Source organism: Vanessa tameamea, chromosome 19, assembly GCF_037043105.1.
Source record: "Vanessa tameamea isolate UH-Manoa-2023 chromosome 19, ilVanTame1 primary haplotype, whole genome shotgun sequence".
Classification (NCBI taxonomy): Eukaryota; Metazoa; Arthropoda; class Insecta; order Lepidoptera; family Nymphalidae; genus Vanessa; species Vanessa tameamea.
In genome coordinates this window covers 4,809,247-4,834,003 of record NC_087327.1, presented here as the reverse complement: position 1 = coordinate 4,834,003, position 24,757 = coordinate 4,809,247, and the positions used below count along the sequence as shown (strand labels likewise).

At 31.8% G+C, this 24,757-nt stretch overlaps 4 protein-coding genes across 6 annotated transcripts; 1 reads left to right on the top strand and 3 right to left on the bottom strand.

The window, feature by feature from the left end:
- Position 1: 1 nt before the first annotated feature.
- Positions 2-2,584, bottom strand: LOC113396054 (anaphase-promoting complex subunit 2). Its single transcript, XM_026633825.2, has one exon. The coding sequence runs from the start codon at positions 2,434-2,436 to the stop codon at positions 106-108; it is 2,331 nt and encodes a 776-aa protein (XP_026489610.1). The 5' UTR covers positions 2,437-2,584; the 3' UTR covers positions 2-105.
- A 1,893-nt stretch (positions 2,585-4,477) lies between these two features.
- On the bottom strand, positions 4,478-5,333 carry LOC113396075 (H/ACA ribonucleoprotein complex subunit 3). Its single transcript, XM_026633857.2, has 3 exons — positions 5,134-5,333; positions 4,999-5,041; positions 4,478-4,897 (listed from the first exon to the last, which is right to left on the bottom strand). The coding sequence occupies exons 1-3, from the start codon at positions 5,185-5,187 to the stop codon at positions 4,800-4,802; spliced, it is 195 nt and encodes a 64-aa protein (XP_026489642.1). The 5' UTR covers positions 5,188-5,333; the 3' UTR covers positions 4,478-4,799.
- Positions 5,334-5,707: 374 nt separating this feature from the next.
- Positions 5,708-18,298, top strand: LOC113396095 (ecdysteroid-phosphate phosphatase). Of its 3 annotated transcripts, XM_026633880.2 has the most exons (14): positions 5,708-5,951; positions 6,094-6,331; positions 7,002-7,197; positions 7,483-7,551; positions 7,925-8,100; positions 12,344-12,482; positions 13,843-13,938; positions 14,493-14,666; positions 15,312-15,379; positions 15,609-15,781; positions 16,041-16,207; positions 16,285-16,423; positions 16,497-16,606; positions 16,755-18,298. In XM_026633880.2, the coding sequence occupies exons 1-14, from the start codon at positions 5,845-5,847 to the stop codon at positions 17,012-17,014; spliced, it is 2,112 nt and encodes a 703-aa protein (XP_026489665.2). In that variant the 5' UTR covers positions 5,708-5,844; the 3' UTR covers positions 17,015-18,298. The 3 variants fall into 3 exon arrangements, with proteins under 3 accessions (XP_026489665.2, XP_026489666.2, XP_064073890.1); XM_026633881.2 differs by lacking the exon at positions 7,483-7,551 and having other exon boundaries at positions 5,709-5,951; XM_064217820.1 differs by lacking the exons at positions 5,708-5,951; positions 6,094-6,331; positions 7,002-7,197 and adding an exon at positions 7,635-7,692 and having other exon boundaries at positions 7,537-7,551.
- A 611-nt stretch (positions 18,299-18,909) lies between these two features.
- On the bottom strand, positions 18,910-24,417 carry LOC113396094 (dol-P-Man:Man(7)GlcNAc(2)-PP-Dol alpha-1,6-mannosyltransferase). Its single transcript, XM_026633879.2, has 8 exons — positions 24,193-24,417; positions 23,985-24,117; positions 23,707-23,880; positions 23,105-23,258; positions 22,271-22,415; positions 21,367-21,593; positions 20,338-20,478; positions 18,910-20,254 (listed from the first exon to the last, which is right to left on the bottom strand). The coding sequence occupies exons 1-8, from the start codon at positions 24,316-24,318 to the stop codon at positions 19,117-19,119; spliced, it is 2,238 nt and encodes a 745-aa protein (XP_026489664.2). The 5' UTR covers positions 24,319-24,417; the 3' UTR covers positions 18,910-19,116.
- Between the last annotated feature and the right edge of the window lie 340 nt (positions 24,418-24,757).

The following is a 24,757-nucleotide window of genomic DNA, read 5'->3' as shown; positions in this document are numbered from 1 at the left end:
ACTTTTTTTATTATTTCCTAGTGACCATATTGTTTAATACAGTGTTATAATACCTATAAAATAAAAAGTATCACTTAAAAATAAAAACATTTTCACAGCTTTTATTTAAGATCTTGGTAATTTATACATTCCAGCCTGTAGAACAAGTTGATGGGTACGTACTTTTATATCTAGAAATTGTCTTAGTTCTTGAAGGCTGCACTCAGCCCCTGGAGCTTGAGATGCAAACATCTTCAACATCTGATGAATACGTTCTAATGATAAAGAATCTAAATTAGTTAACATGCCAACAATATATGTCCAGAATACTTGTAGTTCATCTTCTCTCTGGTCATGAGCAGATGCCATGACACTTTCAGTTTCTTCATCCTCACAGATCATTTCTTGGACTTGATTAACAGCAACACTAGATTTGTTTACATCCGTCCCATCAACCAATACATAGTGATCAGTACTCTTTTCGGCTACAATACCCATTGACTGCCAGTATGTTATTTTCCTTCTTAAAATTGTAATAGGTACTTTCATAACTTGATGCAATTCATCAAGCGACCATTCAGGTTTGTTCTGGAAATGCATTATTACTGTAGCATTAAATGGTGAAACAGTTAGGTCTAATTTTTTCTCACCTAGTTCAATTTCAATATTTACATTTCCCAGGTGTGGCTTCCAACTCAGGGTTCTATTACCTTTCAATGCCTCATATGATTTTGTGTAAGCATTAAAATGTTGTTTAATTTCCTCTGGCAATTCTAGGCTTTCATCTTTGAAAGGTGGCCAAAATTGTGCTGATAGAATCATAGCATTAGAAGAGAAATTATCACTGAATCCCTCAAAGTTTTTATCTTGTTGTATGAGTGCATTGATCCTTTTAGAGTCTGAAACATCTTTCAGCATCACTTCACAAAAATGTAATTGTGACTCTCCAAATCTAAGTTTTAACAGTTCCAAGTAACGTATCTCTTTTTCTGTATTAATAACACTTTGGGCCAATAACCTGTCAGCTAGAAGTGTTCTATACTCATTTACAAACAATTCCTTACTACCATAAACATTAACAAGCATAGATATTATGTCATTTGCTTTTCTATCATTAGAATTTATTTTGGGGTCTGCATCTACAGGGTCTGGAACCCACTCATCCCAAGCCTCTTCCTTTTCATTTTCATCATCATTTTCAGCTGCAAATTTTGCCAATTCTTCAGCCAGTTCACTTCCTGCTCCTTCTTCTGTCAGACTGCTAACAACACTACGCACAGTGTCTTCCCGGTTTCGTAAATAACTTCTAACTGGTTTTGTTACAGTTTCAAGAATAACTCCAGAGGGCTCCAAGTGCCTCAAAGCTCTTATGGTGGATATGTAGGCTGTTAGAATGTCAGGTGTGTTTACACCAGGATGTAACAATCTTGTCTCAAGGGCATTTTGTAACTTTTTACACAAAGTGGAACGTAAATCCGTCTTATCCAAACATAACTTAATATCATCTACAGCAGGTTGAGAATCTGGATATTCAATGATAATATTAAATAACTGATCAATTCTCAGTTTTGTGTAACTATGATATAAATAATAACTTAACTTTTGCTTAAATTTTGAAATGGCATTTAAAATATTCTTATCATCAGATGGTGGTTTTGATGAACCCGCACAATATATCCTTGTCAACCAGGACATGACGGTTGTATCTAACCAATTTTCTAAAAAGTCTATATGTGAGACATCAAATGTACCAGTACAAAGTTTCTGAATGTGTGATTCAATTCTCATTTGTATAAAATTAGTTAAAACTTGTCCTGTCAATCTTTCAAGGAGCTGAAGTTCCATAAGCTTCCGGTTAGTATCATGGAAGACCTTAACAATGTAAGCACAGTTGCAATCAGAATATTCATTCCAGCAACCAGAACACATTACATCTTCACCCATCTCTGAGTTTTCATATTCGTTATCAAACACATTAAAGGAGATTTTATAAAAATGATTGATTATAACTTGAAAGTCTAAAGGAAGTTGTGAGAGCAGAGTAGCTCTCAGTAGCTGCTTAAATCCAGACGTTACATCCCTTTCACCAAATATTGGCTTGTTATCACAACAGCTATTACACAATATCTTCAGGTTAGATAAAATAGGCAAAAAATTGGATGCAGACTCATAAAGATCATTAACTGCAGACTTGAATAACTGAAATCCCTTGACTTCTTCTTCAGCTTTGGTAAATTTTGCCCAAAAAGAGGGAGCTACATGTTGTCTTAGATATTTTTCGATGTGAACAAAAATAAGATCTCTTATACTTATTTGAACTCCCAAACCCACGATTATTTGTTGTATTTCTTCATATTCCGCTGCAGTACAATCAGTAAACAACGAGTCGTTAAGAATTGGAAACGCATACAAAATTTTATTCCAATAAATATTTAACTCGTCGTTCTTATCCGTCATTTTAATTTTTTCGTTTTACTTCATTTAATTGTACATTTGGTTTTAAACGATAAAGGTTTTTTTTTATTTTTAAGTTTCAACCCAATATTTATTTTTTATTCATCAATGTTTTGTTGAATCGTGCTGCCTTTTAAGTTTTAACAGTTGATGAATATTGAAATTGAATAATGCATACAGATGACATCTGACAGACAGTGTTGACTCTTGACTGCTGTCCGCTGTCGCAGACTGTTGGTTGACAACTTGAGAGTTGATATATTCATTCATTTCATAAAAATCTAATTCAAATCCTCTTACTCAGTCATCTATATTTTATACCCAATCTTTTTCCATGTCACTAAACTTAAAACGCGCACAATAATTTAAAAACCCATTTCAGGTTTACATTTGCGCATTTTGAATACCACAGACATATAATTCTATACTGTTTATTTTGGATTTTTTATTAATATAATTTAAATATATTACGTATTTATGCGTGTGTGTTGATGTATATATTACTTAACATATCACGATCTGTTAGTCGCCCTGGGAATTACATAAAAAAGGGCGGAGAATCAACTTAATTCAAAAATATAATACCCTATAACCACCTCTAGGCGATTCCTTCGACAAATAAAACATTATATAAGATTATCCTAAGTTTTAGAGTATATCCAAAGGTATTTTTTGAAAGATGTCATCCATATGGACAAGATCGCTTTTCCTGCAGACATTAAATTTTTGTTTAAAATTGTAGTCATTAATAATTATTTTTATGTGCTATCGGCAGATGCCAGGTGGACAGTCAAATAGCCACCTGATGGCAAGTGGCATAAATAATACATATATACTGAAATAGATGCGACACAAGCGAATCAGCTATTTATTATTACCCCGCCCTCTGCGCTAGATGGCGCTGGATTCTTAGAGCGTGTATATTAAATTATAATTATTTTTTATTTACTTCGAAGGAGGTTGTGTAAAAGTTTTACTAAAACAGAAAAACAGCAATTGGAAAGAAATTTATCACATAGTGTTTTCTGGTTTAGTAGAACTTTTACATGTTGTATATTTTGAACATAAACAATTGTAAAAAGGTAGAATATTTTTTTATTGTTCAGTATTTTTCTTTATGCATACATGATTAATCAAGTTTTAACATTTATAAAATGCTTAGAAATTAAAAGTCTAAACAATTCTTCAACAATATGGCCACGGACTCGTAGTCCGTAAAAAATAGTCAAACATCAAAGAAAGCAGCACTATCAGAGTCCGTAAAACACGCCAAGGTCAAAATAAAAGTGAAAATGTATATCAAAGCAGAGAAAACGATGCACGCACAAAACAAGAACGAACTCGACAAAAATAATTTTAATTTCAAACTTCGTTCATATACGTTCATATAGTTTTGAACTTCAAGACATCACATAGTACTGCCATTGTAAAATTGTGATCTCGAATAAATTTATTATAGTATAATTGTACAATGGCTTTGATTTTACTTTATAAACAATTTTTTAATATTGATTTCCTCAATTTGGATATTGAAAATGTAATAATAATAAAAATAATTAAAAGAATTAAAGATCAGGCTGTGTAGCTACATCTAGTGTAATTAAAGCGTTTTTATGTGGCTTAGACGACACGCCTTGTATATTAGATGGTGCTAGTTTTCATACAAAAATTTTTTGCTATCTTTTGTACTTCACTGTCACACCCATGGCAAGTGGTCACCACCGTCGATAGACATTGGAGCCGTAAGAAATATTAACCATTCAACATCTTACATCTTCCGGTGTATGAGAAAATATATTTCTATTCTGTTTATTTATAATGAACTAAAGTTAAACTCCATTAAGCATTTCAAATAAAATGAAATAAGTTACTAAACTATTTTTTTATGTTCATAGACTTTGGTGCTGTAATAAATATTAACAATTCCTTACATTCCCAATGCACTAGAATCTTTGGGAACTAAGATGTTTTAAAACTTTCATACCTGTAAATAGGGTATTTAAGAAATTTGTTGATAAAACAATAGAAAAATAAAACAACACAATTAACACCAGTTTTTATTGTGAATTAATATGGTACATCTTTTACTTACATACATTATTAATCAAGAGCCTTTCTAGTGATCAGAGTCAGCTTTAATATTTGTTAGTTACTTTAGTTATTTGATGTTCCATTTTAATTAAAATAGTTTAGGCCACAGAAGCATTTTTTAGATGATTAAATGCTTGAAGCAAATAGTTTACAATTTTTTTTGATATGTAAATATAAAACAACTTAGGTCAGTTAAAGCATTAATTTATCCATTGTAATTAAAGTCTTGGTGTAACAAGATTAGTCATCACAAAAATATTCTTAATAACTATAAATTAGTGAATCGGTTCTGGTTGTTGTGTGAGTAGAAGTCCAAATCTCTTCTTGATTATTATCCTTTGTCGAGAATATTTATCTTCGGGAGAGAATCGTGCTGAAATAACAAAAAAGTATGGTAAGTAATCATTACAACCATAAATATGCAGCTAATATTTACAGTGAATTGAATCTCGCTAAGATTTATGATATTTCTACCTGGGTGTGCCGACAGCGTAGGCTTTCCAGATGGATCTATAGTCTGCAATTCAAGAATAAAAATACATTTCTTAAAGTCATGTTATTATCACTGAGCATGCGATAAAACTGTATAGGTTATAAAAAAATACAGACCGCTAGTGTGTATTGTCGGTCACCATTTTCATTCAAAAAATATCTTAGATACATTTTTCTAGTAATTTGAAGTAAGGAAAATTATAATGAAAATATTTCGCAAGTAAACAATAGAACTCAAATTTATTATATTCCGTTTTAGTTGACATCCACAAATAACAATGTGTAATGTGTATGAGAACTGACTGCTAACTTGACAAGTCTGTAAACCATTATAGGGCTACCACTTTCAAAAATGCAAAAAGTATTTGTACTCTTTGGTGCCATCTAAGAAAATAAATATTATATGTTCATGGGTAGTACAATATAAAGTATTTTTATATGAAGTATAAAAAAAAACAATATGAAAGTATATTTGGAATGAAAACTATCGATAACACTTTTTATGTATATTATATTTTTTTTAAAATAATAAATATATAATACATATAAGTTACAACTTAGCGTCTTATGGTCTTTATAGTCTGTGATTGCAACTGAATAAAAATACAAATATTTACGTCTTCAATGTAAAATAGTACATACATACTTACTATAAAACTTACGTACGTAATTTTATTATTATATATAAACAAAATAAACTTTTTAATTATAATATACTAATATACTCGTATAACTAAATACCAAGATATTATTGATTGTTGTAATTTTGAATTGAAAAAAAAGTTCAGCTATTGTTCAGATAAATAGTCGATCAATAGAGAAAATACGATGGCAAATCTTCCTCCACGTAAGAAGTCTGCTTCTTGTAAAATATCTAAACAAGATACCAACCCTCTTCAAATACTACTGCAAATGGGATTTCCTAAAAAAAGAGCGTAAGTTTTTTTCAAAGTTTTTTTGAAACTTCGTCTTATACAATATAAATTATGAAATGAAACTATTGTTATTTGTTGTAATCATAATTGGTTTATTAGTAATAAGCGTAAGTAAATTTACTATAAATAATCTGATTTTTAGCTTGAAAGCTTTAGCTGCGACCGGAAATCGTAGTGTTCAATTAGCATCTGACTGGCTTCTCACTCATGTTAATGACGCTTACATTGACGCCGATGAACCTCGAGAGTTCATTTTTTATGCAATTCCAACTGGCCCTTTGTTCACCCAGCTTCATGACTTTTGGGAAAAATCTAAGCAAACTGGATGGAATGGCGCACACAACTTTCCACCCCATATTACACTCGTACCATCTTTTAAGGTAATAATTAACTCAATTGTTTAAAAATTATGAAGGATGACAGGTCGTCACAGCATATAAAAAAGATAAAGAAAAAAAGTTATGCTATCTCCAAGGAATTGTAGTCTATTTTATGACTACACCAAAAATTCCTAATATGAGTTTTATGTGTTAAAGTTACTCAGGGGTAGGTTTGATACCTTGACTGTCCTAAGTCTATGCGAGATGTTAGTCTTTAGTCAGATGTCAGAATTTAAAGGATGTGTAAGATTTAAGAATGAAACTGTGTTATTTATTTTGCCATGTGCAATAGACACATCTTTCGAGTTTAATCAGATACTGAGGGTGTGACTGCCAAAAAAAAACTGATCAACCAAGTTTTTCTGCTCTAGGCTTCGGACTACTCGGACTATAGGAAAATCCGCCTTTGTTGTCAGTTGATCTAAAACTGTATATTTATAACTCCCAATAATTTCTTAAGTGGTATGAATCAATTATTTAAACATAACCACTGCAATGAAAATTATGTTAAATTTTGTTTTACAAAATTGCAATGATATAAATTTTTTTAAATCCATGTCTGTTGAGTCATTGTTACACATATTTGTTTAATGATCCACTAAGCTTTGGAAAATCCTATATTCTGTCAAATTATTTATTAAATAGTAATTCACAGAGTTTTTTTTAACAGGCTGCTGATGATACGTCCCTACAGTTAGCGAAAGCAGTCAAGCTGGTTATAGAGAGTGTAGGGAAACCACCTGTCTGTCCAATAAAATTAGAACCCTATATGTCACCAAACTTTATGGGACTATTCATATCGGAGGAGCATGAAGACTATTTAAAAAAAATTGCTCTACAATATGCCAAGCAATTATCAGCTATCTGTAAGTATTTACATCGATTAATTAATTATTGTTAGTAGATTTACTATAAAATCTACATATTTTGAATGGGTACTTAGGTTCAATTTTTTATTGTATTAATATTTGGTGAAAGTAACAAAATAAAAAATCTGAATCCAAAATCCAAAATTTCCAAAATCCTAAATCCAAAAATTTTATTATAAATGTATTATGATCAATGACCACATTTTTAACTTGTGATTGAATTTAGGTACTTATTTTTAATGACTAAAATAATTTATAATATCTATCTAATTTTCTATACAGTGGGTGTTAAGGTGGATACTAATGAGCAATCGAAAAATTGTATAAATCCCGAAGATCATTCTAATACATGTAAGATAAGTTCTATCACAATAAAAATGTTTTTTTTAGTATGACAACCAATTTTAGTTTTAATAAATATTGTTTATTGACAGCCTGGCTTAAATATGATGAAGATATGCTTGATTTTTCTTTATGTCTGAGGTATTTAAGGTAACCTTGTTTTTTATATTTGTTTATATCACATTTATATATAAAATACAAAAATCATGAATAATATGATTGCTTATGCATGACTCACATATTAACAATTGCATATAAAGCTTTATTATATTCATTTATATTATATACTACAATCTTAAGTTTGATTTTATTTTTAAATAACAACATTTCTTGTGTTTTTTAATTTAATTTATTTTAAATTGTTTCTTTTTTTCTTATTCAGTGACTAATGTCGAGGCCAAGACCAAGTCTCTGCACATAACATTGGCTTACCATTTTGACGTGACTGCTTACGATGCTCTTAAGGCACTCGTTGACGAGCTCGATCTGAGTCAAATGCAGACTCCAGCTTGGGAACTCCGACTTTACTCGAGGGATCCACGATTTACTAATCACCAGGTATGCCTCTTTAATATTTTAAATTAATTGTTTCAATTGACAAGAAACCTTAGGGATATATCACACATCAAAGCGAGGCGAGAGCATAGCAGGCTCGCAGCGTGTTCGCAGAGCATAAGCGCGGATGCGCATTGAGCTCCCTATCCGTAGGCGCCATTTTGTACATTCTCTTATAGACCTTCATTAATATCAAAGTACGAGTGTGAGCGAGACATAGCATTAAATTATATCGTCGGCACATGAATACAATTGATAAAGAGTTATTTATAATTTAAATTCATCCCATTATTTGAGTTCAAAGAAGGAGAGAACATAGTGATCACTAATGTAACAAAACAAGCCGTGGAAGAAGTTTGTATAATAACGAATCCTCTCAAAGTAGTCAGGTTTCGGGAGCTTCAAATAGACCTTTTAAAAAAATAATGAAATTTAAAAATTGAAAATTCAATTGAATTAAACAAAATTAGAACTTAAGTCTAAAATGAAAACATGTGGCAGAATTGGATGCCAATCATGTAAGAAATGATTTATGACATTGACAAAAAAAAAAATTATACTATATTAGTTTGTTGAAGGAATCAGCAAGTTTACTGGAAACTCACGCGAGGTCTGGTTTTTAGAGATTCCTTAAACATACATAATCAGCCTGTAAATTTCCCACTGCTGGGCTAAGGCCTCCTCTCCCGTTGAGGAGAAGGAATGGAGCATATTCCACCACGCTGCTCCAATGCGGGTTGGTGGAATACACATGTGGCAGAATTTCGTTGAAATTAGACACATGCAGGTTTCCTCACGATGTTTTCCTTCACCGCCGAGCACGAGATGAATTATAAACGCAAATTAAGCACATGAAAATTCAGTGGTGCTTGCCTGGGTTTGAACCCGAAATCATCGGTTAAGATGCACGCGTTCTAACCACTGGGCTATCTCGGCTCCTTCCATCAAGATTCCTTAGTTGGCAGAAACTGTGTACTGCGTAACATAACTAAGTCGCCTTTGTATCTGCTTTTGTTTTGGTTTTTTGCTTCTTCGCAGTAATAAACAAAAGTGTTTCTTCGTCGGAATATTAATATATTCAATATTTGGCCTTCAAAGGAGCGTGGCCTTCCGTGGTCCACCCACCTTATCAATTAAAAGTAAAGGAAAGCCCGTTATGTCCAAATGTTATACTTTGTGATGAATTATAATAGAAAATTAATCATATGAAAATTCAGTGGTGTTCATCCCAGATAAATCCCAGTTTGATCCCGCAATTATATGTTAAAATTCACATGTACTAACCATCAGGTTCGTATCAATAACTTTATGATAATCGATTAATTGCTTCCCAGGACAAAGTGTGCATGGATGTTTTAAATCAGCTTTTGTTTAGCCTAAGAAGAAAATTTGTCATAGACATTGTGCTTATTTCAGTCTTCTTAAAATAATCTACTATAAAATAACAAATAGGAATATCCGTGTTACACACTATGAAATTTTTACATTCATATATACATGTTTACACATGGGGCAAGTTCCAAATGCGATGTTTAAATAAAATTATACTATATTTTAGTCGAAGGAGTGCAGATAAACAAATCTGAGATTTACGTAGTCCTGCAACCTTGCTATATTATACACTACAAACTTGAGTACTTATATTAATTTTAATTTTACTCCCAAACTTCCAATAACTGCAGCATCGACATACAAAACGCCATAATCAACGAATCCATGATTAAAAACATAGATTATTTAAGCTATCGACCAATGACAGCGCGTCTATTCGATATCAAATGTTGTTTATTTATATTTATTCCTTTGGTTGGCTGAATATGTTATAGATACGTGCTTCATCTCGAACGAACGAGATAATGAGAGAGTGCATTGAAGTATCACGTATCAATAATAACTAGCGACCAGTAGTCGCTATGTGTCATCCGAGAACTAATTCTGAACACTAATCACAATATCTATCGCTGAGTACCGTATGAAACCTTAAACAAGCAAAATATCAGGTCAAGATTTCATTGTCATTATATTTTATTTAAAATGAATATAAGTGTATATGTATATTTAATAAGATATTAATACGTTGGAGTCAACATTTTCCTTATTCTCTTAATAGTATAATGAATACTGCCGTCGTTTGGGAAAAGGGACACATATACCAAAAAAAAAAAAATCATATAGTCTAACATTATGTAATGTGTCTTATATTAATATACAATGTGGGCAAATAGATCGGATCTGTGTATATGAAACCATTACCGTCTTTACCATAGGGCACTCGGAGCACGAGCCCAGGGCCCCTATCCTGAGAGGGCCCCGAAGAACCAACAATTTGTTTCACACGTTTATGCTCACGTTGACTGCTATACATTATATTTTCGAAATTGTCATATTTATAAGAAATAACTAACATATTTATCAAAGACTAGTGACGATAGTCGATATTAAAAGTAGAAAGCTATAGACGTGCTCTTCATAATAGAAATAGATATACTATAGCCATAAGATTGTACAATCAATCAGATTGCTACGAATTTACAAAAATTACCGCACCGTTTATTTGAAATTATACTTAAGCCCTGGCTATAAGCAAATTATTTGTACATACATGGTAGTAAATATCTACCAAAAGGGCCCCAAATTCATAGGTGCCCAAGCGCCCCAGCATAGCTGGAGACGGCTCTGTATGAAACTATACCTGTCGGTATATTTTTTTCCTTACAAATATCTATAAAAAAACATATATTAAGATGTTGCAGACTTTTTTGTAGTCATAGAGATTTATAAATCTTTCCTACACCATTTTTTGCATCATTACATCGTTCGCTTCGAAAGTGCCCGAACCGACAATATTCTCTCCGACTTCAATAACAACATCTACAACTTATAATTATACAACTCAGTCTAATGTACTGACACAAATATAATTTCCTCATAAAGAAACTGAAATGGTAAGTTAAAAAATCTCATATTTAATGAGACTATCTGTCACATGTCTAGCTTTATTTGAAATGTATATGTACGTAGCTGAAGCGCTTATGTACTAATTTGGATATTTTTAATATCTCATATTCGATGTTTTCAACTAAATGTCTATTTGGGGTCTATTAAAATTGTTTTTTGTATCTTAAATGGCGGCTCCACTGCCCATAATATTAGTACTGTAAGAATTTTATATCCCTTGTGCCTGTAGTGAAACTGTATCACTCGCCCTTCAAACCGGAACACAAAAATACTCAGTATTCCTGTTTGAAGATAGAATGAATGATTAGTGGGTGGTACCTACCCAGACAGACTTGAACAAAGCCTTACCACCAAGTAAACTACGTGCATTTTAAGAATTTTAGAATAAAATTATTTTACGAAAAGTAAAAAGTATTGTATATACGTCATATATATTTAACAGATATGCCTTTGTACGTGATTACAAGTATATGTAACAAAATTGCAAGTATGGCAGACTGTTTCGCCCATTGTTGTACTAACTCTGCCCATTATGATGCTCTCAAGGATAAATCGTATAGTATATTTAGATTTATTTTAATGTCTGCTAGGATATTTATTAATTAACATTATAATAACCATGCCCTGGGCTTCGCCAGATGTTGCCGCTACTAGGAATAATGATCTTGAAACGACATTAATATCATACATATTAATATTATTTATGCTTATCTTTATTTTTGTGCGCCTGTTATAAAATTGTAGGCATTAAAACACAAACTGACGAACAAATGCTTAGTCAAAATTAACGCCAGATCTGCTTTGAACATTACGTCTTGCCGAAACACGTGATGTTGACTATATATGTATTATAATGCTTACATCACTAAATTATAAAATAAGTAATACTGAAATTTCATTTTGGCTTCAGACATACCTACAAATGTCATATGTTTCAAGTATAAAGTGCTTTCTTTTTTTACTCAATGTTGGTGTAGGTAGAACAGTATTATTTTTTGTTTATAATTCGAAATGTGAACTAAAACAATTGGTTTATTGGTATTACGTGCAGTTCTGTTAAGTGAATGTTTGGTTTACTGAGGTTGTTATCACATCTGAATTGGTCGTTTCCCAAATATCCCGACACATTATATCAATTTGTTTACTATTTAACAATTCATATATGATGATAGCCGCTTGGAATTTTAAAATAAATCGTTCGCTAGTACATGTTCGAATGAAATGTTGAATTACATTGTGATAACTAACGATGTCCGTATCGTTGCTGATAAACTTGTTCGATGTCCAGGTATATAAAGTTACCCAAAGCTACGTGCCGGAGGCCAGTGATGAACTGGAGTTGGTGCTCGGCGATTACATTTACATCGAAGAGAAGCAGTTTGACACCTCGCTCGACGGCTGGGTTTATGGTACCTCTTGGCTCACAGGTAAATATAATAATGCTCCTAGAATTATATCGGTCGCAATAGCAACCGCTTAATTATTTATATTGGTATCTAACGAATTTTAATTAACGGTTCGACACGCTCAATAATGTCATTAAAATTATCGAGTTTCCCCGCAAAACATTAATGCACGTATGTGTGGATTCGTCGAATGTGTGGCGTCGGACTATTGTTTTCACGCTTCTAACTTTTGAAGTTTCACGTCAACGATGAGAACTGCGGTGATATGTTTTCGAGTTCCGATTTTGGGTGTCAAAGGTTTGTTTTTGTTTACAAACTACATATATTCACAGTTAAAAGTTTTTGTATGAAGTTTAGTTCGTTATCGGAATTATATTACCGGCGTTACTCATTTGCGATAACAGTGGACTCGGTTGTGTGTGTGATGTAATACATTAATTTGTTTACAATAGGGTTTCCTTTCATTTTAAATAAAACATTTTTTCTTTTTAATATCTTATGAATATGTCATAACATAAAACGCGTTCACAGTTTTGATTTTAAATTTAAAAAATAAATAAAGGTTATATAATATGGTGTTGATTTTACGTCTTGCTTGTTAAGTCGACTATATTTAAAGAATTTTTAAATTACTTATAACGATGTAAAGCAATGTTAATTTAGATTTACGATTTACAATAAAATCCACGTTTGAAGGTTATAAACGTACGTTGTGGAATACCATATCTTGAGTAAAGGAAAAAAAAAAACTTAAGGAAATGCGTTACCATTTTATGTTAATATATATATATTATATGTATGTCATGTTTCTGGGAAAAGTTGCTATATTTATTATAGCATAATAAAGTAATAAGTTCTATATTACTCAATTAACCTCTTTAGTTAAAGTTATTTTATAGTTTGAAAAAAGACTTTTTTATTCTTTAATTATAATTTAAATTATTACAAAAAAAAAAAAACGTGTAATATCAATATTTAAGCGCGTCTTTTCTATCACCTTAGCGGTATATAAAGCGTCAACTGGAGTTTAAGGGCAACATCTCCGCGTCTGAAACGGTGATAAGAGTGAAAAATAAACGTTTTTTACTTTATTCTTAATGCACATTGGTCAATAGCAGCCGACAGTGATGATGACCAATCAGCGTTTACTACTTAGTCAAGATGAGAAAATCTACCTTTGCTCATCGTTTAAGAATTAGTCGGTAAATATTTCTTTGTGCGCTACTTGTTTTCCTATCATATTGAAAAAAATAAACCATAATATGAACATACATTTGGTACAGATATATAATATAAAGGCACGTATAAAATATAAAGCATAATAATAAGATAATACCCTATGCCATACACCCGGTAAGTATAGAGCTTGACCCGTGCGCAGGCGTGAGCGGATACCTGCCCGGCGTGTGCGCGCGCCGCACGCCCGACTCGGACGCCTGGACGCTACACCGCGCCATCTCTTTGACTACCAGCAACAGTGAGTATTTTATATACATTACTTTTTAACATGTACCTATGTAAGGATGAAACTCTGTCACGTCTTGGGCACACACTGGATCGTCGTCGTGGAATAAGCTCCAACCCCTTTTCAAAAGGAGGAGCTATGGTTTATCTTACTTCACTTTATATGTAATAATTCTTAAGCTTGTTAAATGCTTTGTATTTTTGTCTTTTCTTTAGTCCTCAAACTTTTACTTTTAATGGTCGTTAATAAAAATGTATTCAAATTATAAGGATTTTTAGAGAAATTATTTATCAGCCCTGATTGTTAGCACAGCCTCACTAGACTTTGTGTTTATTTGGAATAAATATACAAACAATAGATAAGTATGAATATGTATAAGGACTCGAATAATTTTTAAAGTATTATCAACATCAGAAACAATATCAGTCTGCTCTTGCTATAGCGTTCATTTCGCTTTAAACAATATAATGTTTAAAGTTTAAATATTATTAATAATTGTATTTCAGATATGAAAACTAGTGGCGTTGTTAGTGTTTTGTTTTATCAATTATTATTAAATGCTACAGGCAGTGATAGTAAGTCGGAATCGGATTCCAATACCGACGTGGAGATGGCGACGAGCTACCCGCACGAGGACGCCGACAAGCTGGCCTTGGAAAAGTCCGAAGAGGTGTACAAGACGTGGGAGACTTACTGGAAAGCAGCAACTCTAAACCAGACGGAGAATATCTTACAACAAGGTGAGACGGGCCAGGTTACCAGGTACCACCACCTCGTCGTATATTCTGTCGCCCAACGGCGATCCTCAGTGCTGTTTTGTTTCGGTTTGAAGGGCAATAGGCACAAGCGTACACACTACTAGCACAAGGGACATCATTTCATGGGTCTCGACGTCGGTGACGCCTAACGCCAAAATTTCCTACCTATGGGCGATGGTGGTCGGTCCCCCTATCAATATTATTAATCAAAAATGAATAATAATATATCTCAATTGTACTTGCAATTTTCAAATGCTTAATTTAAGTTGCAGTTTATTGTGTATTTTTTTCCATTCCGTGACCATTTCTTAGTAATCAATATGTATTTTCGATTTACAAATTCCGTTCGATTTGCTAATAAGCTTTGATATTTATGCACTATAAACGGTTCTCAATGAATATATCTTTTTTTTTTTACATTACAATACAAAGTTCCGATAACAACTCTGCCGAAATTCAAGACGCCATATTTTTTTTGTGAATCATAATGAATATAGATTAGTCAAATTAATGAACGTATACGTCGTTTGGTTTTACACGTCTTGTGGTCGGAGTACAGCATACATTTATATGTGTTTTGCATGCATTCAATTGAGTTTAAATACAATAAATAAAATACTTTTTTAGGTTCATCCGATAAAGATGGAAACAGTGTCACCAATAAAGAAAACGGTACAAATGCCACCGTTAGCAGGGTAATGATATTGTTATATATGTTTTCCTTTAATCAATTTGTTATTGTTATAAAAATATAACATCAAATTTTAAATTATTTTGGCTCATGCAGCGATTCATGTTTTCAATGCTTATTTAATTATGATTAATAAACTGACTGGTAAATTAATGACAATTCGATAACAATTTTAAACCTAGTATGGAAAAAAAAACAAATCAAAATCAAACTTTTTATTTATTATTTCTTAGACTGAAATAAAACAGACAAATGGGAGCTCGGGTAACGAGCGACGTTGGCTGTTCTCCCTTCGCCACGGAGAGCGCATCGACCTCACGTACGGCTCGTGGGTGCCGTACTGCTTTGACGAGAACGGCACCTACACCCGCAAGGATCTCAATATGCCCCTGACTTTGGCGGATCGGTGAGTGCACTGTGCAGTACGTCACCGTATGGACTAAGTTATCGGTCTCTGGGAGATATAATTAAACATTTAAATATAATATTAAATGTTTAAAAATATTGGCTCTTACGAGCACTTTGAGTCATCATTCTACAGAGTTGTATTAACGTCAAGCTACCAACGATTCGGAATGTAGATTCTAATGAGAAGCACCGGTAAGAAAGTCAGTATGTACTCCTTTCGTCGACGCGCCCCTGACGAGCGGCTGTCTGTGTCGCAGGGCGGGCGGCGCGGAGTCGTACCGGCGCGACACGCCGCTGACGCGCGTGGGCGAGCTGCAGGCGCGCCTCGTGGGCGAGGGGCTGCGCGCAGCCGGCGTGCGCCTGCACCGCGTGTACGCGTCCGCCGCGCTGCGCGCCGTGCAGACCGCGCACCACGTGCTGCAGGGTACGCGCTCTCGCACCGATGCCTCGCGCGCCCCGCGGCCGAGTGTCTCCTCACTCTCTAACGATCTATGCCTTCAGGTCTGCAGGCCGATCCTTCTGTGAGGGTGAGAGTTGAGCCCGGGTTGTTCGAGTTTAAGTTGTGGCACGCGACTAAGGGATTGGGGCCGTTTATGACGCCGCTGGAATTGCATAAAGCCGGTTTTACTGTTGACCTCGAGTGAGTATATACGTGCTTTCCTTGATGAAAATATATTCCAAAAAGCACTTTTTGTATTTATAATTTTTTTCAGGTATAAACCGTATATAGAATTAGACATAAACACCACGGAAACGATGCAAGAGTTTTACGAACGGAATGAATATGTAATACAATCTATTGCTAAGGACAAAGAACAAGAAGGTACTTATTATTAGATAAAAATTATAAATTTGATGTTTTAAGTTGTTTTTTGATGAAAAAAAAAGCTACAATTTTGTGAACATTATATCTCAACATTCATTGAAAAAAAAAAGAAAATATCGTATTTAATATTATATTTGTTTATCAGGTGACAATATCATGTTCGTGGGTCACGCGACGACATTGGACATAATGGTAACGGCGCTGAAGCGTCTCAAAGTTGATAGGAAGGAGTTTCCTCCCTACCAGCTGGGCAACTTCCTGGCGCGCGTGCCGTACTGCGCGCTGGGCGCCATGCGCGACCGCCCGCTGCAGGTGACGTCACCGCCCTGCCCGCCCTCCATCAACTCCAGCTCGGGACGGTTTGACTGGAAACTGCTGATGGACGTCGAGAATGAAATTGAATAAAGCAGTCGATAGTTACGTTCGAGCCCAAAACGAGTCTTTCGCTCTCGGAAATGTTTCTATCAATTGTTTATTAATAATAGCTTATAAATTTGCCATTTACTATATTAAGACGTAAATTTAAGGCCCAGAAAAATTAAAAAAAATCTTGTCCTAGTTTTCTATATTAAGGAATAGCCGTTTAAGGGAAAGCAGCGAAATTGCTCAATTAATGCTTAAAGAAAATAAAATAACGAAACAAGCAAATAAATACAAAAAAATACGAGGCTGTAGTTTTCGCCTATTAAAATTATAATAAAGAGAAATATTAAAATGTCTCACTCAATAATAGTTAATAATTTTAAAATCTCGTAAATATATTGATCATTAAAGTATATACTATAACAAATAAATATAGAAACTTATAAGACTGCATTAAAATTTATTTTTGTCACAATTGAGATTATAATTTCATTAAATATATCTAGTAAGTATTTGTTAGTTAAGTGATATGTATTAAGATCTATTAACATTAATATGATATATTTTATAATGTTAACAGCTGAAGTTCCAATTGCACATTCTTTTATAAAAATCATTTAATTAAGACCGTATTATTTGTTTAATTATAACAATTTTAATTCAACATTGAATATGTGTCAAGTTGAACGTATATTACCACAGTTAAATAAATATTTGTGATCTGTGTTCATTATTAGTTTTCGATAATCATTTTATAACCTATGTTACAAGACGAAGCGTGAGAGAAAAAACTTTAATTATCTATTGAATTATTTCCTCTGATAACATTTAGTTGTATCAAATGCTTACTTTTTAATAATTTTTTTTTTTTTTAGTTAAGTCAAGAATTATTTTAACTAGTTTGATATTTTTTATAACTACCTCATAATGGAAGTTGGTGCTACTTCTGTTGAATATATATTACCTTTGACAGGCCTACAAGATTTGGTATCCCTTTCAATCGAACACGTTAGAAAGAGATAGCTATAATCCTGTCAATTTGAGTTTCATTAGAAATTATGTACATCAGAAGTGGCACCATAGCATTTTTATTATTTTAGTTTTTTTCATATGAAATTGTGTTAACTGTCATATAAAATATCATATATATTTGAACAGTAATTTTAATAAAAAAAAATACAATTATCTTATATACCTCTGATTTTATTGATTAAAGACTTCATAGTGATAACATTTAGTTCATGATTCATAATTTTATGGTATTATTATATAAAACGCTATGTGATGGATGAATACAATAAGTGTGAGTGATATGTTAGATATATTTTAATAAAAAAAAATATAATTTGTACTGGAACTTATTTTTATTTCTTACTATAATAAAAAGTACAGGTTTTTAGTCTAAGGCACAATAATAATTGTCATTTATCGAAATTATTTTAAATATAGTTTTGTCAGTTTGTATATTCATACAAGAAAACACAATCGCCGACTTTTACGAATTTTTAGACTTCCTGATTTATTTAACCCATGGCTAAAGATTATGACTTATAATGAAAAAACCGAAGACTTATGAAATTAGGTTTTTACAATTTATGCTAGTGAAGTAAATTAAAATAAACAATAGTTGGAGGCACTAATTGCAAGTAGTGTAGGCTTCAAAGATGAAAAATCAATATGTCCCACAAACAGTAGTAGCACTGAAAGAAATATTAATCATTCCATTCAATACCAATGTGGCACTAATCATCGTACCTAAGATTTTAGTCCCTTGCCTAAAGGTATAACAAAAATTGATAAGTAGGCAATGGATACAGGCTTGCATAAGACCATCCTGATACATATGACACTTATAGGGATATCAACACAGTCCATTCTAGTTCAGAAGTCAGGGCTGTGTGATTAAGATACTATAATAAGGTTCTCAATAAAGTTATTATTATTATTTACTGCAAGAAAGTCTAAATATATTAAAAAATAATAATTTATTATACTTTAATTCTGAACAATAATTATTATCAATGATAAATTTGGCACTGAAAAGTAGTAATTTATATACACATTTATAAATTATAAATATTTATATATTCACATCGAGATCACTGATTAGTATATGCACAACTAAATTGGTCGAAATCCCTTTTTTAATTAGTTTTGTTTTCAGATATCGTATAATTCATTTTTTCAGTTAAAATTTCTTCTACAATCTTTTGAATCATTATTCTATCTTCAAGTTTAATATCTTCGGGTTTTGTCTTATCGTCATAAATTTTTCTATCTATTAAACGAACTATTACCTCTTCGACTATAGAATCAATATTAACATTTGTGTTATTAGTGGGTTCATGTACTTCAACAATATCTTCCGACGGTTCAATGTCTATTTGTACATTCATGTTTGTAGGAACAACTAGATTAATTTCAACATCAGGTATATCTCCTCTTCCATCTTCTTCTTTCTCTTCATTGAATTTATCTGATATGTGTGTTTCAGAAAGTTCATCGGCGATATGTTTATGACGTTTCATAAGTTCCTTTAATTTTTCCTTAGCACTAGCCACTACTTCCTTTCGTGTCTCTGATTTTATTTTTGATATGGCTTTTTTCTTTCTTTCTTGTCTATTATACATTTTAACTTCTTCTAACGTTTTTCTCATCTTCGAAATTTTTGCCGCTGCCTTCTCAATTTCTTCTTCTGATACATTGTCTTCCTTATCATCATCCGTTACTACAACAACGTTTTCTTCTGGAATTGTTTCAACGATTTCGATAGTTTCCCCCATACCATCTGTAGTGTTTATTTCAACTTCGAATATTTGATTAGAAGGTACTTCAAGTAATTCTTCACTAAAATTAGTATTATCCATTTCCTTTTCTTCAACACTCACCCGATCTAACTCCATATCCTCTGTGTATCTTTCTTGCTTGGTCAATTTAAAGGCATCGTCTCTGAAATTCTTTCTTTCTAAAATAAATAAAGCTGGTTTGGTCTTTATTTTAATCGGAGGAAAGAGTTTGTATGTCACTGTAATTTGTGAAAACGATTCTACACTATCTAAAATAATATGTGTTTGAGAAAATGCCTTAAGATTTGATGAATATTTACTCTTTGCTTCAAAAATAAGATGAGTAAATTCTTGTAACTGATCAACATTTAGTGATTCATTTTTACTGTAAGTCCAGTGGTCATTTAATTGCGTGAATCTAGTCACTCCAGTCTGCGCTGCTAAATTACTAATATGTACATGGACGTAAGGCTCATTTTTCAATAACTTGTGAAATCTGTAAAGTTATAAAAAGCATGTAAGAAATTAATACGCAATGTAACGACAATGTTAAAATGGTCTCGTAATATATTAACAAACCTTGTTATCGCAATACCTCCTGGGTAATTTGTCATTGCAACCATAGCTAGTGCTAAGGAAAATATGACATTACAAACTATAATTAGCACTGTCCCCCAGAAAAGTAGTTCATAAATTGGTGATTTAGTTCGTCGTATAAATCTGTAATTAATGTTTCAGGATAAGTATATTTACTGATATTAAATAATTTAATGTCATAAATATTCGCTGCCTATAGCCTATTCCAATCGAAGAAGGAAAAAAGGTAAACAAACCTTAGATTTACGTATTACATGTGATTTATTAATAGCTCAGCTATATATCGTGTACTACTAATAGTTCTTGATTAATATACAAATATATTTATATTCACTTTAATTTCACTTCCAAAGTTGCGATATCCGCTTTTTCGACATTCGAAAACGCCTTTTTTTCGCAAATCCAGTGAGTATCATAGATTATTAAAGCTTTCGACCAACCAATCAAAATATCTCGATAAATGTTGTTTATTTCTTTTATTCCTTGTTGGAATAGGCTATACATTATCTATGCAGTGTCGTAAAAATTGAACTATTATTTCTAGTATTTATGTACAGTCGGCATGATATATAGTGACAATTAATATTACCAAAAACATATAAACTAATGTGATCACTGATCAATAATATTATAATAACTGTAATCTTAACTGTTATTTAGTATATGATGCTTACTGTACAACATACGATACGGTTGTACAAAAATACTAAATAAAATACATACATTTAATATCTCGAATTACACAATTCAAAACAGATCTAAAATGAAACCAATTTAAATAAGGGTTGATACTTGAAGTATTTAATAAAAAAATAATAATTAAATAACCAAGTTTTACCGTAGATACCGTGTTTGACCGTATTTTTTATGCCCTTAACCAGGTTTCAGGATATCTCTGACCAATTTCATTAAGATCGGTTTAACAGATTATGAAACAAGCAAGCATACAGTATAACATTAACATTTATAATATAAGTCCTAGTCCGTATATATGTATTTTAAAAAACTTACATATATGAGCATACTGCAGCTGAAGATACGTTGAGCAAAGGAAAAACGTATATTATGAACCTGAGCTCTTTGTGTGGTAAAAAAGAGAATAGCAAGATATAAATTAAGGCCGGAAGAACGATTGGTACAAGACGCCTCTCAAGGTACAATCCTATGGGCACTAAAACAATGCTGGGGCCAAGACCACGAGGTAGCGCTGAATAAAAGTACCATAGAAATGGTGCAGTCTGGTTTATTATATATGAGTAAAAATTGTGAATAAATATTTATTCAATTATATATTTTATGTTCATATGACGAAAATTAATTAAAACAAGCGATTAATTAACATACAACTTCGTTATAAAATAAACATGAGACCTCAGACTAATGGAAAATTGGTAAAAGGCGAACATTTAAGCACAAGGGTTCAAATAAGTGAAGCAGAATATATGAAGTTGCGTATTCAACATGTGTCTATGATCAAAGAAAAATGCTAATTGTTTGCTATTAACCCCTTCCTCCCTATTACAATATTGTTTTTAAGGTATAAAGCAATAAATAAACATTTTTTTTACATATTGGTTAGTTGATAGAATCGAATCTTTATAATATTACTCCATCATTTGTCACCGAATTTTCCGAAACGTATGTTTGAAAAAAAGTATTTTTTTGAGTAAACAATTTATTTATAGCAAATGTCGTAACCTCTAGGCTTTCCACTTTCTCGTTTCGCACTGAAAAGCAACCAGATTTCTGTTCCCCATTCCGCTTCTTTACTTAACTAAATTACTTAGTATTGTAACTTGTAAGACTACGGTGCTGTTAACCTTTTTCTATTGGTCTCTTTGGTTCAAATCAATAAAAATATATAATCTGTTTTATAGTCTAGACGATAATTATTCAAATACATTAAAAAGGATACACCCCAATCGGAACTCTTATTTAAAATTGTATTGAACCAAAAAACCTCAGCTTCTGGCCAAACAAGACGTCTCCAAAATATTGAATCAAGTAGTAATGTTAGTGATACTAAGGTAATTCCGGCCGGAATTACTATTTTAAGTAACCTGAAAAAATAAAAAATATAATCATAGAGAATTTCAGACCACTCATCAATCCTCACATAGGCTAATGTATAATCATATTTTATCTTTACCTAACACATTTGTAATAAGACTTTCATACAAATACAATGAAATACAAATGTACTTTATTAATACTGCACAAATTATAATTGTATTCCTGTGAATAACCTCTTCTAGACAACATTGGGATAGATGACATAAAATTAATACAATTATGAATACTAATGTTTAATTTCCTCATATATATATTCATTTTGTATTCTATCTGTTCCCATCATTCATTTTATATTTGTAAATTAATCATTTAACTCCATTATGAATTGAGCAAAATGTAAATAAAATTTATAATTAATATTGAAAAAAAAAAAACAGTTATTTTTCTATTTTACTCTTCTGGCATTTACTCAAATATAATTAAAAACTAATCAAAGACAATGAGATGTAGACAGACAATTTTTTATTTTTACTAATTTTTATATTCCTAACATGTTGTTCATAATCTTTTAAACATGTTAGGTTTGGTGAATTGAGTATTTTAAACGAACATATTTTTAAATAAAGATTTATAAGAAGTTGGTAATTATCACTTTAGTTTCTGTTAAACTATTAAAATATATTTTATAAAACAGTGTAGTTTATTTATGATCAAGGAAATAAGAGAAGTAACTTACGCTGGAACATCAATCTTCTTAAAGTAAAGGTCTATTATAAGGTATAAACCAAACAACATTGCAAGTTCAGAGCGGAATATAATAATTGAAGCACCTGCTGATATTATGAACTGCTTATGTTTTCCAAGTAACCATCCTTCAAGTGCTAAGAGTACTAGAAGAGAATGAATACAAAATTATATATTTAAGCTTATATATTATTAATAGTACTATTAATGGGGGAAGAGGGCCGAGATAGTTTAGAACTCATTAAATTTAATTTTCTCTGTTTCTTTAGTGATAACTGTTGTTTATAAGATCTGTAATAGACTAACTAAAATAAATATATGAAAAGCAAAACAATTAAAAACTCATGAATGTTATTGATTATTGAAGTTATTTATTTCTCTTCACTCTTCCTCGATTCAGAAAAGGCTATATTTAGCTACAAATGATTACTATTCAATAGAAACAAATTAGTATTCATTATATAAAAAATACTTCTTAATTTGATAAGACGTAAGCTATTGCCAGGGCTGTACCGGTAATAAAAATTAAATGAATCATCTAAGCCATATTTCAATTTATATTTTTTTAATGCATAATTTAATAAATTAACTTACCAAGTGGCAGTGCCATAATATTAGGTAATGGACGGCCCATATAAAACATAAAGTGGTATTGGGTCAAAGTGACTAAAGTAAACCACCAGGCAAAAGTATTCCCAAACTGCTTTCTTAAAGCATTTCGAAGTCGATTCCATGATGCTATTACAGTCAATGCTAAAGTCAGTCTCACTGTAATTAAAACAAATTAGAATTGAATGAATCTTACTTTTCCAAAATTTACATTATATATGACTATATTAAATCAATTGTAGACTTTTATGACGTCCACTTACCTACATACTGCATCCAAAATTTATTTATACTAAATAAATGAAATAAAAAAGCAACAGGTGAACATAAAGAAGATATCACAAGTGGTCCAATAAAACTACGCGGCACTACACCCGGGAACTCATTATGATCGTACTGGAAAAAATAGATTATTATAAAAACACAGACAGTGCGCAACATATGAGTCCAAAATTAGAACTTCTTTTATACCTCTGATATGTTTAGCCGATGATACAAAATATCATGAAATGCTTGAATATTAAAACTTTCCTCGACTTTTGTGAATGGACATAGTAGCACATGCAAGCTAGTGACTATATAAAATAATTGAACCATTTCTTTTTATTTACGAAAGTTCTTTAAACCACAACTTAAGCCATATCTTAGATTATTTTCTATTCCCGGAGCTGTCTAATACAATTCGAGTCGATTGACAATTCATGAATTCAGTCTCTAACTAATGTCAACGCTCATGTATTGTCAATTATTGACATTGTTATGCTTAAGAATATAATTCTATGATAGTTTTTAATATTTACTATTAATCTGTTAACTCATCTACAAAGCTATAATAATTATATAATAACCATAACTGGTTAGCATGAAGTTATAGTCCAGTTATGAAATTATAAAAATGCAATATTTAAATTCCTATATTGTTTGTATTTACGAACGGTTTTGCGTTCAGTTGTTGTTAATATTTTTACGTTTGGTAATTTATAACATTTTAAAATAAAAGTCCTTGTTATGTGTGTAGGTCGTTTAAGTATTTACA

Coding starts and splice junctions, on each gene's coding strand:
- LOC113396054 (XM_026633825.2), bottom strand. CDS start 2,436: ATGACGGATAAGAACGACGAGTTAAATATTTATTGGAATAAAATTTTG.
- LOC113396095 (XM_026633880.2), top strand. CDS start 5,845: ATGGCAAATCTTCCTCCACGTAAGAAGTCTGCTTCTTGTAAAATATCT. Junction 5,952..6,093: donor GGATTTCCTAAAAAAAGAGC/GTAAGTTTTTTT, acceptor TCTGATTTTTAG/CTTGAAAGCTTTAGCTGCGA. Junction 16,208..16,284: donor CGCGCACCACGTGCTGCAGG/GTACGCGCTCTC, acceptor CTATGCCTTCAG/GTCTGCAGGCCGATCCTTCT.
- LOC113396075 (XM_026633857.2), bottom strand. CDS start 5,187: ATGTATCTAAGATATTTTTTGAATGAAAATGGTGACCGACAATACACA. Junction 5,042..5,133: donor ACCGACAATACACACTAGCG/GTCTGTATTTTT, acceptor CTTGAATTGCAG/ACTATAGATCCATCTGGAAA. Junction 4,898..4,998: donor TACGCTGTCGGCACACCCAG/GTAGAAATATCA, acceptor TTGTTATTTCAG/CACGATTCTCTCCCGAAGAT.
- LOC113396094 (XM_026633879.2), bottom strand. CDS start 24,318: ATGGTTCAATTATTTTATATAGTCACTAGCTTGCATGTGCTACTATGT. Junction 21,594..22,270: donor ATAAGAGTTCCGATTGGGGT/GTATCCTTTTTA, acceptor ATAATAAACCAG/ACTGCACCATTTCTATGGTA. Junction 20,479..21,366: donor GCTGCAGTATGCTCATATAT/GTAAGTTTTTTA, acceptor CATTAATTACAG/ATTTATACGACGAACTAAAT.